The sequence below is a fragment of the Lemur catta genome, chromosome 4 (assembly GCF_020740605.2).
Source record: "Lemur catta isolate mLemCat1 chromosome 4, mLemCat1.pri, whole genome shotgun sequence".
In the NCBI taxonomy this organism is placed as follows: domain Eukaryota; kingdom Metazoa; phylum Chordata; class Mammalia; order Primates; family Lemuridae; genus Lemur; species Lemur catta.
In genome coordinates, this window is record NC_059131.1 from 16978781 (window position 1) to 16996118 (window position 17338).

A 17338-nucleotide genomic window follows, 5' to 3' on the forward strand; every position below is an offset into this window, starting at 1 on the left:
GGGAGGCTGAGGCAGTAGGATTGCTTAAGCCCAGGAATGTGAGGTTGCTGTGAGCTAGGCGGATGCCATGGCACTCACTGTAGCCCGGGCAACAAAGCGAGACTCTGTCTCAAAAAAAAAAAAAGAGAAACTAGGGGCATACAAGCATAGAGAAAAGGCCATGTAAGGACATAGGGAGAAAGTGCCATCTACAAACCAAGAAAAAGGGTTTCAGGAGAACCAAACCTGATGACACCTTCACCTTGAACTGATAGCCTCCAGAATAAATTTCTGTTGTTTTAGCCACCCAGTCTGTCATATTTTGTTATAGTAGCCCTAGTAATCTAATACAATTACATACAGAATAATGCCTGTGACATAGTAGTTATCCAGTATACATTACTGATCTATCATAATACTGACATATATCTCTGTCTTAAGATTCAAGGACTATCATAATTATTTTTGTAGTCTAGGTGCCCAGCTCAGTAATTAGAACATGGTACTAATACACACTAATAGAAATATGAATGAGTTTGCTTTAAGCACAGAACTTTTGAAATACAACCATGCAAATAAAGTTAGAAGTGTATTAAGACCAAAACACAGAGGGCTCCAAAAGCTAGGAGGATAAATCTGGGAGCTTTATTCCTATACAACTGGTACAAAGTAGAAGATTTTAAGAAGACTAGAAGATTTGGACTGAAATTTCAGCAAAATTAGTCAAATGATGGTATGTATATAAATAGGCCTGAGCGATATGGGAGGGATACATGGCAAGACCAAAAATGAGGGACCGTCAAATATAACATATATCTATAAAATAATTATGGCCAAATATCTGATACTGGTCACATTTAGAACCTAGGAGTTAAATTTGTTCTTATTCCATATTTTATTTGTGTCCATATCATCTTTTAAAAAGAGAATCTAGATAAACACTTAGGCAACATGTATAGCTTTCAAAATGTTGGCTTTCGTCTCCTTATGTATATGTTAGTTTTTATTCCAAATAGCCAAGTGCTTTGAAAAACATAACACTGTAAGCTTTCAAATAATCATGGGAGCTTGTAAAAGTAATGCAACATTCATGTAATTTCCACTTGCTATACAATATACCCTCAGGTTGTTTTTCTGGAACATATTATAACAAGTGGTTCTGTTGCTAAGAAAACAGAGAGGCTGCTTGATGAAAGAAAAAAAATCTAAACACAACTAAAATAATGCCTTTGAATTATATCACTTTTTGTATATCTAAAAGAGTGGGCCAGGCACAGTGGCTCAGACCTCTAACTAGCACTTAGAGAGGCTGAAGTAGGAGAATCCCTTGAGGCCAGGAGTTCCAGACCAGCCTGACTAAGAACCTGTCTCTACAAAAAATACAAAAATTAGCCAGGTGTAGTGGTACACGCCTGTAGTCCCAGCTACTCAGGAGGTAGAGGGAGGAGGATCTCGAGCCTAGCAGAGTAAGACTTTGTCTCAAAAAAAAAAAAAAAAAAGAGAGAGAGGAAAGTTTTAAGTTTACCATGTTAACTTCAGCTATGAGACAGAGCCATATTCTTTGATTATTCAATTGCATTTTGTAATAAATGGTTATTATACACCAGAAACCACTGCTCCTTAAAAGTGATATTGATATCAATGTGCTTATAATTAATTACTTAATGCAGAAAAAACATGAATTGATCTTGTCAAATGGCTTTCTCGTAGCCCTTAAATTCATTTTCACTACAAGTCCCTATATTTGTTTCAAAATAGGATTAAATTTAAAGTGTGGTCCAGGGAATGTAATAAGCACAAAGAGTAAAGTGACAGGAACCCACTAAGGAACCAATTTATGAAGAATTAAAGCATTTAAATAATGATAACAAGAATAAAAATATCAACAGCTAACCTTTATGAAACACTGATCATGTCCTAGCGCTTAACATATTTACGCTGAACAATATGAAAACGGCAATTTTATAAGGTTCAACTTAATATATTTTCTCATTTAATCCTTACAACCACCCCAATTAAAGAATACTATTATTATCCACGTCTTACAGATGAGGAAACTAAAATTTAGAGGGCTTAACTTGATCAAAATGAAAGAACTAGGAAATGGCAGAACTGGGACTGAAGCCTAGGTCTAAAAGCCAAGCCCATGTTCTCATTACATACTATACAATATCATCGGTCTCTGTGTCTTGAAAAATAGGCTGAGGGTGTAGGAAAGGAAAGGGAGTGAAATGAAGCTGATATCCAGCTCATACTTCACTACTCATCCTGTTGCAGGGTAACACCCAATTAAAGAAGGAGATTCTCTCACTCACACAAAATTGCTATACTGACTTAACAGTGGCCCTGATGCTGCTGATGGATTTACGACAAAATTTTAATAATACAGATTAAAAGCCTTAAAAAATACATATTCTTTGATCGAGAAATTTCACTTTAAGGAATTTATTCTAAGGAAATAATTAAAGATCTACATAAAATTTGCATTATATTTATCAATGTTTATAACAGAGGAAAAAACTAAAAAATAGAATATGTCCAACGATAAGATACCAGCTATTATTTCTATATATGATTGAAATAAATGGGAGAAATATATTCACTAACTAATAAGCTTTGCAAAAAATACTACAGGAATGGCAAAATTTACAAAAGTCGTATTTAATTTAGTAAAAATAAGATGCATGCATATATTCTATATATAAGACAACTGTATTGGGGAGAGAGATAACAATAATGGGATTACAGATTGTTTTAATATTCTTTGTTCTATTTTCATAGATTTTTCTATAAAACATACATAATAAAAACTTAAAAAGAAGCAAACAACAAAAACTACAAAAGGCAAATATCCTAATACAAAGCTGAAGAACTGTTAGCTACCAAGTACAGCTGTGCAAAAATTTTATTCTGTGTGATTTACTACAGTCTAAATTCAGGCAAGAAATACCTAATTTCATGTGGAATGGAGAAATAAATCCATGCCATTTTACAATGCAGTCTGGGTTGAGAGCCAATGTCCAAAAAATATAGATACAAAGCACAAACTGTACTCTAAATATCTTTAGGTAACAGAAATTTGAACAAGTGTTTTAAAAACAAGAAACATTTTTCTTTTGAGTAGTATCTACTGAAGAAACAGAATTCTCAATAGAGTGAGAAAGAGAAAAATGGCTCCTGACAGCTGGGAGCTGGCCCAGCACTATCACCTAGGCTCCGGTATGCTGCGTTAAACATAAAACAATTTCACAGAAAACCAACATCAGCCAAGGTTACTCTGTGTCCATGATGAGTCAAGATAAAAACAAGACCACTCCGTAATCATGTCTAAACACAGACAAAAACATGAACATTATCCTAACAACAAAAATAACCAAATATAATCCTATCCTGGCTAATATTAATAATTACTGTTTCTTTACCAATCACAGCTTTAAGCTTTGCTCCATTCTTCTTGCCTCTAGGTTCTTAAAATGCCTAATTTCAAAATTAGTACCACTTTCTAAACAGCATCCAATCCACTCAAAGCCCTACTTCCTTACACTCTACCCAAAATCACTTAACATAAGCCCAAATCATATATAGTTCCCTATGATGAACATTCTTCCCTCAGTATAATAAATCAATAAACTCATCTTGTTTTACTACAGATTATATTCCTGGTGGTCTTCCCTGGAGGATGATGACAAGAGATGAAAATACACACTTAAGTACAGGGCAGATTAGCAGTAAAACAAAATACATAAAAATACCCACAATCAACAGAAGAGATCACATTCTACATAAAGGGGTCTTTTGATATGTAAGAGTATCCTATCATGGATTCCCACAAATTCAAAACTCCCCATGTTTATCAGAATATTGTTGACTAAATAAATTTTAAGTTAAATTCTCAATTACTCGGTTTTCTATCAATCTGAACAAAATCATAATCTAAGTATAAAAACTAGAAGGTAAATGAAGAAACTAAACTCTGAACATAATGCCAACCACTATAGAATCCTCTAATTTAAGCACATTATTTTTAAGTAGACTGATAGTTCCTCATCAAGAAGTTTCTAAAAATAATAATAGGTCATGAAAATTAATTTATCTAAAACACAAGCAAGATCTAGCATTTAAACTGTAAACTATTTTCTCTTTGATTATCAAAGTGAACCTTGCCCTGTGCATCCTTACCTCCTGGGTCCTTATCTGGATTGTACTCTAATGCATTGCTACAGATGAGGTCAATATCTTTCAGGAAATCCTTAGCAGTCAGGTAATTATGTTTATCAATTTTAGTTATTACTGTTGATAAATCCATTGGTTCCTTGATAACTTCAAGATAATCTGAAACCTAAAACAAACAGAATATTTTAATGAAAATTACTTCTCATTTTTATATGATCTACTCAGTTCATAAAAACACAAAATAAAAACAGTTCTTTAAAAAACTAAATCTAGATATTTAAGAAATAATTATAGATAAGGATAAAATTACAGTGCTATTTATGCTACTAAAGTTACTATTATACTTTCCATGAAAAGTTTCAGTTTCCAAATTGTATCTAAATCTATTCTTGAAATTTGAAACCACATCTGCTTTTTTTTGAAAAATCCTTCGGGCATACCTGAGAAAAGGATGTATAGGCAAAAGCACCCAATAAGCATCAATAAATGTTACCTCAAGAAAAGAAAAAGAAAGAGAAAAAAAGAAAAATAAAAAGCATAGGCTTTTCATATTATTAGAGAACTTCTGGTAATCTCTAAAATTGTCAACAAAAAATTTCTTTCTTTCTCAGTTTTCTAGGGTGAGTTGTTTCATGGAAAGTATTTTCCACTCCTTTGGAGTCATTACAAACATTTTGAATCAATTATATAATGAAACTAAGTATTGCTTTATAACTAATAAAAATTTTGCTGGATTGTCACTAAATATAAACAAATATACATACAAACAAACAAAAAACATACTGCTCTATGTGCTGATTTTTCTGGGCAATAATTCAAAAGAGGAGGTATTAAGTCATGATTTGACCAATAAATTGTATATCACTGACCAATAAGAAAGTGCTAACAACCTGTTTATCTATTGCCTTCCCTAATGCAAATCTCAAATCAAGTAATCAGGTTTGATATAAAAGCAGTTTTAGCAGTAATGTCTAAAATTAGTCCAGGAATGATTTCTGGGGGTAGGGTAATTTCTGCTCTGTAAAAGTAGGGTTAGTTATCCTGTAGTTGCAGATGACATCAATGCCATGATTTCAAAATTTATACATACACACACACATGGAACTAATTTTTATATATATATATATATATATATATATGTTTTTAAAAGTTTAATATTACTTATAAGAATATTAGGTAGGGGTATATGTGTGTTTTAATCTGTTTTTCAGCCTCTAAGAGCTCAAAAGCCAGTTTATCTCCATATAGGGGAGGTAATGGAGCTTCATGGGAGCAAGCCATAGTTCAGAAGATACTGGCTGGATTATTGGTTCTGGCATTTGGCATGCCCTATGTACAAGTGGAAATGGTTTTATAAACTGAAAAGCACTATAAAAATTTATATTACTAAAGACTACAATTTTAGCACCTATACTTAATTTTAAATTCAATGTTTATTTTTCTGAATTTCTTTTTTTTTTTTTTAGAGACAAAAGTCTTACTCTGTTGCCTCAGATAGAGTGCAGTGGCATCATCATAGCTTACCACAACCTCAAACTTGTGGACTCAAGTGATCCTCCTGCCTCAGCCTCCAAAGTAGCTGGGACTATAAGCACACACCACCATGCCTGGCTAACCTTGTCTATTTTTGGTAGAGATGGGGTCTAGCTCTTGCTCAGGCTGGTTATAGGCATGAACCACCACTGGGACCCAGTCAGTTTTCTGAAATTTTGTTTTCTCTGCAGTATGCTTTGGAATTTGATAAAGTTTTTAGATACTTTAAATTCATTATCTGAATAAAAACTTCTATGCTTTATGTTATCCAAATTCATCTTGTTTTCCCTCCTCTATCCTTCCCAGAGACTCCCATGTTTTCAGCGTTAAGAGCAGACAAAACCAGTAGCAGAATTAGCCTGAGAAGAATGGACAAAGGAGAAAACAAGAGAAACATAAGCCTTAAATTAAAAAAAAAAAAATTTTTTTTTATATTGAGATGGGATCTTGTTCTGACGCCCAGGCTGGAGAGCAGTGGTGTGTTTATAGCTCACTGTAACCTCAAACTCCTGAGGTCAAGCAATCCTCCTGTCTCAGCCTCCTGAGTATCTGGAACTGTAGGCACGTGCCACCATGCCCAGCCAATTTTTCTATTTTTTGTATAGATAGGGTCTCACTAAGTTGCTCAGGCTGGTCTCAAACTCTGGGCCTCAAGTGATCCTCCTGCTTCCCGAAGTGATGGGATTACAGGCATGAGTCACTGTGCCCAGCCCAAAATTTTTATGTGACCAACATTCTCTATCCCTTGCACTGCCTTACCATCATTTATAAAACTTATATTGTATTACAAATGGCATCTGAAATCTGACAATCTTTTCTGGTTAGAAAGAAAAAGAGTTATTCCTGAGCAAAAGCAAAATTGGTTTACTTCCAGCATGAGAAGCTGAGTTGGGGGCAAGTCCTTATCCTTTAAGAAGTGTCATAATCCAAATACATCAAATGGGACATGGAGACACACATACATACATACATACATACACACACACATACATATATATATTTAAAACTATTTTTTAAACTGGCTGATAGTTTTAAAATTATCTAAAAGGACTATGAAGGGGGAAAATGCTCCACAAATAAAAAGTGATATTTATTAATTAGAAAAGCAAATTAGACATGTTCTGTTATCCCAGTAAGAAAAGATATGAGGTAGTTATGATGTAAAGAATGTGGGCTTTGAATTTAAAAAAACTTTCAAGTCTTGGCTCTGTCACTTTCCAGTAAGCCTCAGTTTCCTCAGCTGCAAAATAAGAAAAATAATGATCCTTGCAAAGTTGCTTAGAGGATCAAATGGAAAAAACTATATATTGTGGACAGATACACAAATAAAATTATAGATAGTCCCTTTATTCCAAAAAAGGGGGAAAAGAAAAAAGAGAAAACAAAAAAAAATAAATAAAAAGAATAAAAAAGAAACAAAAAAACCCCCCAAACAAACAAACAACAAAAAAAGGTGGGGGAGGAATAGATATTTTCAGACTTGCGTGGGGGGGGGGGAGGATATAATGCTAGCTCATTCTTCTCAGTCACAGATGAGGTAATGGGTCCAAAGGAATCTGCTCAGGCCCAAAAGCACAGATTTCACAATTAGGACACAACATGAAACTTTGAATCATTTCATAATTCAAATTTTTTTTAAAGAAATGAAAAAAAAAATCAAAGCTAAAAACAACCAAAGCTGTTCAAACATGGAGTCTGAACTATAAGAAGGCCAGAAAAGATAACATTGTGCTCATCCACACACTATATTACCCCAGGATAAAAAACAAAAACTGTAATTGACAGTATTATAGTAGATTCCAAATGGAAAATTTCTTTTTTCATGATCACAAACCATGCTCCCACAAGTACACAAAACAATACACATAGAAAGTGAGAAATTTTCCACCGGGAGCAGAGAAAATCTTTAGAGAAAAATAATTTTAGCTGCATAGGATGTGCTTAACTTCAAACAGCATCCTAACCACAGGCATTTCCAAAATATAAAAGACAAAGAAATTTCAGGTTTCTTAGCCACCTCTTTTGATAAGGTATACAAAATTTGGGAAATGCCACTACTAATTGCTATTGCTTAGTTAATACCAATATACTTATTAAGAGTAGGATTTATCCTGGGATAAAAATAGTCTAGTATGGGCATTTTACTAAAGTAACTTTTAATTCTCTTCTTAAATTGAAGAGTAAGAGATCACAAAGATCAGGACATATACAAATTGGTAACTAATTTCATCCAAAAGTCACCAGATGTTTGCTGGTGACACTGGTAGTTATCACGTGGATTAAAATTTTACAGGCTAGGGGTAATATTCATCCATGCCTTTGCTTTTTTTCCTTCCAAAAAAAGATGTCAATATTTTTTTCTTTTAGCCAGTTCAACTTCACTGTTTGCACACTACTGAAACAAGACCTCTTCAATATCCACCGGTTTGCTGAAGATGTTAAAGCGTTTATCTGTGGCCAGCCTCTTGGTTACATCCCTGAGAAACAACCGCAACTCTCTTAAAGTATTTTCCTCCTGGTCCTCCATCCGATTTTTTTCTGATTCTGATAACTGACGAGGTGGAGAAGGTAGTGCAAGAGGAAGCACTTCCATAGCACAAAGAGCTAAAGAAAATATAAGAAAATGTTAAGATTCCAACGTGGTTGGCCAGGACCTCAGTGACTTTTCTGGCATTCTCTCAAAATGTTCTTTAAAGAAAAGAATTATAAATACATTCATGTGTTGCTTAATGACAGGGATGTATTCTGAGAAATGTATCATTAGGCAATTTCATAACTGTATAAACACAAACCTACCAGGTATAGCCTACTAGACACCTAGGCTATATGGCATGGCCTATTGCTCCTAGGCTATAAGCCTGGACAGCAGATTACTGTACTGAATACTGTAGGCAACTGTAACACAATGATAAGTAATTGTATATTTGAACATATTTAAACATAGAAAAGGTACAGTAAAATTACAGTATTATATCCTAAAGGACCACTTTCATATATAAGGTCTGCCGTTGACTGAGAAATGTCAGTATGCAGTGCATGACTATATACGTGAACCATGCAAATTCAACAAGTAAAAATTTGCATGGAAACCAAAAGTTTGAGAATAGCTTCACTTTATAAAATAACTCACAAAAGGACCCCTTTAAAAAACAAATGATATGATTTTAAGTAATTTGATCTTGAAATATTATTTATACATGAATCATTTTCATAATAAAATATTTGAAATACTTACTTAGATTGACAGAAAGCAACAAAATAATCAGCAGGTATAACTTACATATTGGATTTCCCAAAGTTTTTGGAGGAAAAACCCCATAACTATAGCAATTTGATAGGTGTTCATTTTTAAATCACCAAGAAAATTTGGAAAGGAGCCACTAAAGAACAAAATTAGTAAAATGTTGTATAATATAACCAATGAAAAACAAAGAAAAGGACAAATAATATGGAAAAGTAAGGACTTGGTAGGGATAGAGAATGTATTTAATATCCTACAAGAACAGCTATGAGAAAAATAAAAGATGGAACAAGAGTAAAGAGACTTAAACATTTTTACCAAACAGGACAGCTACTTCCTACAAGAGGTTGAAAGATTAAGCAAGCAGATCTTATCCTTTGTACATCTTTAAGATTAGGAAAAGAAACTCTCTTTTGAATAATTTAGAATGCAGCCCTTACTTATATCAGGGAACTGAAATCTAACAAATTCTTGAGGCCCCTCTTAAAACTATGAGTAGAAACAGGAAAACCTAACCCTAAAACAAAGCCAGGATAAGTTTTCAAATACCTCACCTAAAACATCAAACATAATGGATCCTAAATATTAGAAAAATTAATCAATAAATAAACTAGAAATGGCAAATGTTCTAACCAGCTCTTAGCTCATCAACTCTACCCTGGTCCACAAAGTAATCAGCACAATACCTGGTGTTTACAACCTGCCAGTTCAAGTCCTGGGTACTTAAAGTAGCTAAAACAGAGCATAATGGAAGACTTTTTTCTTTGACTTTTTTAGCCATGGAAAGTGAAAGCTACCAGATGATCTGGACTGTAGCAATAAGGAAAAGTCCTGTTTAGTAAAGCTTTAACAAGGCTGTACTTCCCAATCTCCTCCAGTTAGGTGAACACAATGGCCATGTCCACGTGTCCATCTAAAGATAAGCTGATAAACTGTCTTCACTTCCACGAAGAAAGGGTTAAAAAAAATGACTCCAAGAAAGGGCATTTCTTAACTCCACCTCCCTCCCCATTTTCCTAAAGGCTTTAGGAACTTTACCAGTGTGTTTCCTTCGTGGTGGAGCCATTGATGCCTGATTGAGAATCAATTCTTGGAAAAATTTTCTTCTGTCTTCTTCAATAGGCCTTTGAATATACAAGACCTCTTCATACTGTATTCTAAAGATACATTTAACCTACACATATACACACAAAGAGATTAAATATACGGAAAATTAAAAGCATACATATTATACCAAATTACAATTCCTTCATCATCCAGTATCACTTTCAATATTCATACAACATTCACATAGGGTTAGTGTTAACCTAGTTCTAGGATATGCTGTTGACTCGGCTTGATCTCATGAACTAAACAAGAATGGGAGAATATCCAATTGCCCAAATCATTAATAAATGATACTATATCTAGGATAGTCATCAGATTATAGCAAAATGGATAGTTGATTGTAATAATGGTCAAATGGCAACAATCTCAAAGGGCTTTTACATAAGAGCTAAAATGCAATTACCTAGAATCTACAATAAGGAGCTGGAAAGACATTAACACTGCCTTCTCTTATACTTCTTATCCACTGACACTTCCCTTCCTGTGCTCATTCCCTACCAAGTCTATTTCACTGTAATCTCTGGAATCCTGGCTCCCCTGCAAATAAACTATACCTTCAGTCTCTTCACAGAATGCTCCATGACATCACCTTCCACAACAAACTCCAAGGCAAAAATAAGCCAATCACCCATATCCCTCTGCTCCTTCCACCTGGTGATTACCTACTTCTTCTCTGTTCACCTACTCACCCAGATGTCCCCCCCCCAATAATATGCTGTTCAAATCCTCTTTACGTCATACCAATTTGTCTACCATGGCACTTAACACTTCATTTAATTTATATGTCTTTCTAGAAGGTCTTACCTTCTACCTTCTAGACACCAAACTCCCTCAGAACACAGATCATTTTTATTCATACGTTTTCGTACAATTACCACACTGCATGATACATAGCAATGAGCAATGCTTAATAAGCATGTACTGAATGAGTAAAGCTTGTAAATTTTGTTACCTAGCCCACATCAAATTGGAAACGCAACTAAAAATGGGATACGATCACTAGGATGGAAAGAAGTACCAACCATGCCAGTGTGGAAATACTGGATTAGGACTGAGGACATCAATTCTAGCCCAAATTTAGCTATACATTTGTGGTAAACTTTGGATAATCCATTCAATTTGTCATTTCTAGCCACTTACTGGATTAATTTTATGAATTGAACACTTGAGGATTCCATAAATATTATGTTATTTAATCTTTATAACAATGAAGTACGTATTATTCCCTCATTTTACAGATACGGAAATTTAGGCTTAGAAAGGTTTAAGTAATTGGCTTAAAATCACAAAATAAATAAATAAAAACTAGATTATATAAACTCTAAAGGCCTTTTCCATCTCTGAAATTCTAAGACAGAAAAGAAACAATGTGAGGTAGACATAAGAATTCAAAAATTAGATGGGGAATTATTTATCTAAATCCAAAGTCAAATTGGTTTAAGAGCTTGTAACTTTCACCTTGTGTCCTTCCAGTGTTTTTTGTAGACTACCCTCTTGCACAGTTCCCTCCAACCCTTTAATCTATGCTTTGCTGGTCCTTCTTTGAAAGTTCTGGAAGCAAATTTACTAGTGAACAATGCATTGTGTGCCAAACATCATGCTAGACACTACAGTTATAAAATTGAAGAAAATATGTTCTTACATAAAGATCTTACAAAAAGTGCTGTAACAGAGGTAGCAAGACACAGAGGAGAAACCCTGCAAGGGGTAGGGGTGAAGAGGCATTAGATAAGATATAGCAGAAATAGCCTACAGCAACAGGGTCTTGAAAAATACATAGAACTTAATACTCTAAAGTACCATGATTTTGTTCAAGAACGGTAAAACATTTAGTTTCAGTTTTAAATATTCTTCCTTCTGATAATTTTCAACATTGTGTTAAACTTTGTGAACACAAAAGCATACCAAGAGTGAGCTTACAATAATCCACTAATATTCCTGCCAGGTTATTATCAATAGCTTAGAATCCATATACTTAGAAGTATAAAATAAGTAGGCTAAATTATGTTACTTTAAATTCACTCCTAACCCTTTCTTTGGACAGTCCCAGCCTCAAACTTCATGCTGCACCAAAGGCAAGGCTTTTATGATTCCCTGAACAAATCACACTCTCCCATTGGTTCACACTGGTCAACTTACATGCGACTCTCTCTTTCTTGAACCCTTCTGTAACATGCCACTCAAGCTGATGCTTTCCCTGAATATCTCATATACACTTGGACACAGCTTCCAATACTTCTCATTTAGCATTTTTAAAACAGTTCAATAATTTGTAGTAAATTTTTACAGTTGTGCACCCAACACAAGCCAGTTTTAGAACTTTTCCATTACCCTAAAAGGTTCCCTTATGCCTATTTACAGTCAATCCCCACTCCCACTCACAAGTCCCAACCCAACAACAACTGATTTGCTGTTTCTAGAGATTTGCCTCTTTTAGAAATTTCATATCATACAACTGGCAGTCTTCGGTGTTTGTCCTCTCTTAGCATATCTTCAGGTTCACCCATGTTGTACTATATATTAGTATTTCATTCCATTTACTGCTGAACAGTATTTCCCTGTATGTTTATACCACATTTTGTTTAGCCATTCACCAAGTAATGAACATTTGGGTTGTTTCTACTTTTTGATTATTATGAGCAATACTACTAGAATCATTCCCATACAAAAGTCTTTGTATGAACATATGTTTTCATTTCTCTTTTGTATATAGCTAGGAGGAAACTGCTGAGTCATACCACACATTTATGTTTAACTTTGGACATTTTACAGTCCCATCAGCAATATATAAGGACTCCAGTTTCTCTACATCCTTGCTAACACTTGGTATTGTCTGTCTTTTTGATTATAGTTATTCTAGAGGGTTGCAGTGGTATCTCATTCTTGAATGACTAATGATATTGGGCATCTTTTCATGTGCTTATTGGCCATTTATATATACTATTAGGAACCTCATGTAAAAGGAATAATACAATATTGTCCTTTTGTGACTGGCTTATTTCACTTAGTATTATGTCTTTAAGGTTCATCCATGCTGCCACATGCATTAACATTTCCTTTCTTTTTAAGGCTGAATAATGTTCCATTGTATGTATATGCCATATTTTGTTTACCCATTCATCTGTCAATGAATGAACAACACTGGGGCTGTTCCTACCTTTTGGCTATTGTGAACGATGCTGCTATGAACAGAGGTGTACAAATACCTGTTCAAGTCCCTGCTTTCAATTCTTTTGGGTATGCTGGATACATACCCAGAAGTCGAATTGCTAGATCATATGGCAATTGTATGTTTACCTTTTAAGGAAATGCCACACTGTTTTCCACAGCCACTACACAATTTTACATGCCCACTGGCAATGCATAAAGGCTCCAATTTCTCCACATCTTCACCAACACTTATTATTTTCTGTTTTTTTAATAACAGCTATCCTAATGGGTATGAAATGATTATCTCATTGTGGTTTTAATTTACATTTCCCTAATGATTAGTGATGCTGGGCATCTTTTATTGTCCATTTGTATATCTTCTTTAGAGAAAAGTCTATTCAAATCCTTTTTCCATTTTTGAATTAGGTTTGTTTCACTGTTGAGTTGTAAGAGTTCCAATATCAATCCCTTATCAGATATATGATTTGCAAATATTTTCTCTAATTCTGTGGGTTGCCTTTCACTCTGCTGATAGTGCCCTCTGATATACAAAAGTTTTAATTTTTATGAGGTCCAACTTATCTATTTTTTCTTTTGTTTCCTGTACTTTTGGTGTCATATCCTAGAAATCACTACCAAATTCAATATCATGAAGCTTTTCCCCTATGTTTTATAGGTCTCTTTTTATATGCTTCATATATTTTATATAGTTTTTTTTAGGTCTTTAATCCATTTTGAGTTAATTTTTAATTATGGTGTAAGGTAAGGATCCAACTTCATTTCTTTTGCATGTGGTTATCCAGTTTTCCCAGCACCATTTCTTGAAAAAGACTGTCCTTTCCCCATGAGTGGTCTTGGAACCCTTGTCAAAGATCATTTGATGGAGTCTTATCATTAAGTTGCAAGATTTCTTTATACACTGATATAGTCATTTATCAGATAAGTGATTTGATATCTTTGAAATATTTTCTCCCAGTCTGTGGCATGCTTTTTCATTCTCTTAATGGTATCTTTTGAAGAGTAAAACTTTTTAATGTTGATAAAGTTCACTTTATCAATGTTTTTCTTTTATGGATCATGCTTTTATCTATTATATTATTATACCATTTCTCATACTATAATATTTTCCATGTCTCTCTTCTCTCTAAACTTTAAATCCATGGAGATCAATGACTGCCTTTTTGTTATTCATGTTTTTCACCTATTTTATTTATTCAATAATTCAACAAAGATTTACTGTTCTAGAAACATGTTTTTATATATGTATCTCTGCATGTATGTGTGTGTCCAGAAACTGTTAGGTAGTTAAGCATTATAGGTAGAAGAGTAAAGAAAACAGACACTGACCTACCTTAAACAAATACAAACTTACTAGTACATTGCATTGTATAGTATAGGCACTTAATAAATTTTTGCTGAATGAGCAGTGGCCTTAACTTGGTGAATATAAAACTCTCCTTTTCCCTGACCATTCCTTAAGCCTAACATTGAGCTATCCAGAAATGGTTTCTCTGAAGTTGTAGAAAAAAAAGAACATTGTTAATATATGACCTTTGGAATCAGACAAACCTGGGTTCAAATCCTTGCTTTGCCATACTAGCTGTGAGACCCTAGGCAAGTTACTTTACTCCTGCTAGCCTCAGTTTCTCCATCTGTCAAACAGGAAAACAATACCTTTCTAACTGGACAGTTAAAAAACTTCACTTAGGGCCGGGCACAGTGGCTCATGCCTGTAATCCTAGCACTCTGGGAGGCCGAGGTGGGAGGATTGGTTGAGCTCAGGAATTCGAGACCAGCCTGAGCAAAAGTGAGACCCCATCTCTACTAAAAATAGAAAGAAATTAGCTGGACAACTAAAAATACATAGAAAAAATTAGCCAGGCATGATGGCACATGCCTGTAGTCCCAGCTACTCGGGAGGCTTGCTTGAGCCCAGGAGTTTGAGGTTGCTGTGAGCTAGGCTGACGTCACAGAACTCTAGCCCAGGCAACAGAGTGAGACTCTGTCTCAAAAAAAAAAAAAAAACTTCACTTAGATATTGTATATAACTGGCTTAATATAATGCCTGGCACACAGTTACATTTGCATAAATGGCAGCAATTCTTTCATTAGTAAAATCTTTTTGTTTTATCTCATTTATCAACATGCTAAATATAATTACTAGCCCTTAATTTTGAAAGTAGGGTTCCTGCAACTTTGTATAGGGAAAAGTAATGGTTTAAGAACCTAAAGTCTCCAAAAAAAAAAGTTGTGGAAAACAATGTCAGAAATAAACCTAAGCTTTCATAAATAAAATCTGCTTTCCTCAAAACAAAATAGGTAAATAATCTATAAAATACAAATTAATATTTTATATACCTTAAAATAGTAACAATTAATGTTCACTTACTACTCTTTTTTGGTTTAAAAGGGGAAAAAAGCTTGTGAGGATCTCTCCTTCCTCTACAATTTTAAGAAGAATCACGGCATTGTTTTACTACCAAAAAATTAATATAAAAAAAAGTTCCTTTGTATATATGATCATTCATCTGAGTTTTTAATGCCCTTACCTGATTTTTCTACTTGAAGTTACTGAGTCTTACCTCCCATGTTGTACCATAAACCCAAGGACACAGAATGACATGAAACACTTGAGATGACAAAATGCTATATAATCTTACTTTCATCAGCATAGCTCAGAAAGTATTTCTTTAAAATTTATCTCCAATATACTGAATTATATCATCTTGAGTCTGCCAACAGTGATTTAACAACAAAGTAGATAACGTGAATATCTTCAGAAACAGAAGTGAAATTCTGGCCGAAGCCTGCTTTCCTTCCTGCAAATACCTCTACTCCTATCTGCTTCTTCCCTTAAAAGTCTTTTTGCTGGCTCAACCCGCAATTAACTCTTTTTTCTAATTCTCCTCAACAGGAGTAACTTGCAATTCCCATATATCTCAACTAAAATTCTCCAACTATCCTCAGAAAGGGTCTACAGAAATAAATTTACTTACACTAGAATTCTGCAGAAAGGGAATGAGGCTAGACAGGGATTACTTAAAGCCTATGTGATGATTCAACTGTTACTTCTTTTTTGACACAGTAGACTTTTATTGAGTCATTCCCATGTGCCAGCACTGTTTTAAGAACCGGAGACATGACAGCCAGTAACAGAGTCCCCTCCCCTGAAAGAGCTTGTGGTCTAGGCCACAGGTTCACAACTGTTTTGGACTCAGGACCTGTTTAAACTCTTAAAAATTACTGAAGACCCCAAAAGAGCTTTTGTTTATGTGGGTTGTATCTGTCAATACTTGTGCATTTTAAAATTAAAACTGAGAACATTTTTTAAATAAGCCCAACACATATTAACATTAAAAAGTATATTCTTTTGAAAAATATATTTTTTGAAAATATAAAATATAGAGAATACATTAAATATAAAATAAAATTTAGTGAGAAAAGTAGCACTGTTTAAATTTTTGTCAAATATTTTTAATATCTGGCTTAATGGAAGACAACTGGAATCTTATTTCTGCTTCAGCATTCAATCTGTCACAATATGTTGTTTTGACTGATGTATGTGAAAAAAAAAAAAACCCAGATTCAAGCAGATATATAATTAGAAAAGGGTGGAACCTGACAATTCCCTGAAAAAGTCTTGGGGACTCCCTACGGGTCCTTCAACCACACTTTGATAACAGCTGGTTGAAGCAATGATTTCCAAATGTTTTTTATCAAACACTTCATCAGTTAAAAAATCTGAAAATATGCCCACCAGCATATGCATATTTATTTAAATGTACTATTCTGCTAACATATTATTTCTATTATAAAACATATATAGAAGATATTTAAGAATATGAAAAATAACTACAAGTTCTAATGTTCCTCTCAGTATCCCAATACACGGAGTATAAACTTATGTTGGAGACTGCTGGACTACGAGATCTATATAAAGAAACACAAGCTAATGTCAAACGGGCTCTAAAAAGATGAGATTGTCATTTTGTCCCACTAATAAAACACTAGCCCCATAGGGACTAATTCTTTTTAGGTTTTCTTCAATTTTTAAAAATAGAGAATCTTTTCCTTTCATCTCAGAATAATGGGTTTATTTTCCAGTTACAACAGTAGTATTGACTGGGCGCAGTGGCTCATGTAATCCTAGCACTC

At 34.1% G+C, this 17338-nt stretch overlaps 1 protein-coding gene across 2 annotated transcripts in view; it reads right to left on the bottom strand.

Annotated features, from left to right (window-relative positions):
* Positions 1 to 17338, bottom strand: part of ATAD2B (ATPase family AAA domain containing 2B) — a 140218-nt gene that overhangs the window by 20233 nt on the left and 102647 nt on the right. Inside the window, exons 20-22 of one of the 2 annotated variants that reach the window (XM_045549127.1) lie at positions 9965 to 10100; positions 8108 to 8289; positions 4159 to 4318 (exon numbers count right to left, since the gene is read on the bottom strand). In XM_045549127.1, coding sequence (XP_045405083.1) covers positions 4159 to 4318; positions 8108 to 8289; positions 9965 to 10100 — 478 coding nt within the window. Of the gene's footprint in view, positions 1 to 4158; positions 4319 to 8092; positions 8290 to 9964; positions 10101 to 17338 lie in introns of both variants that reach the window. The other variant, XM_045549126.1, reaches the window with a different exon arrangement.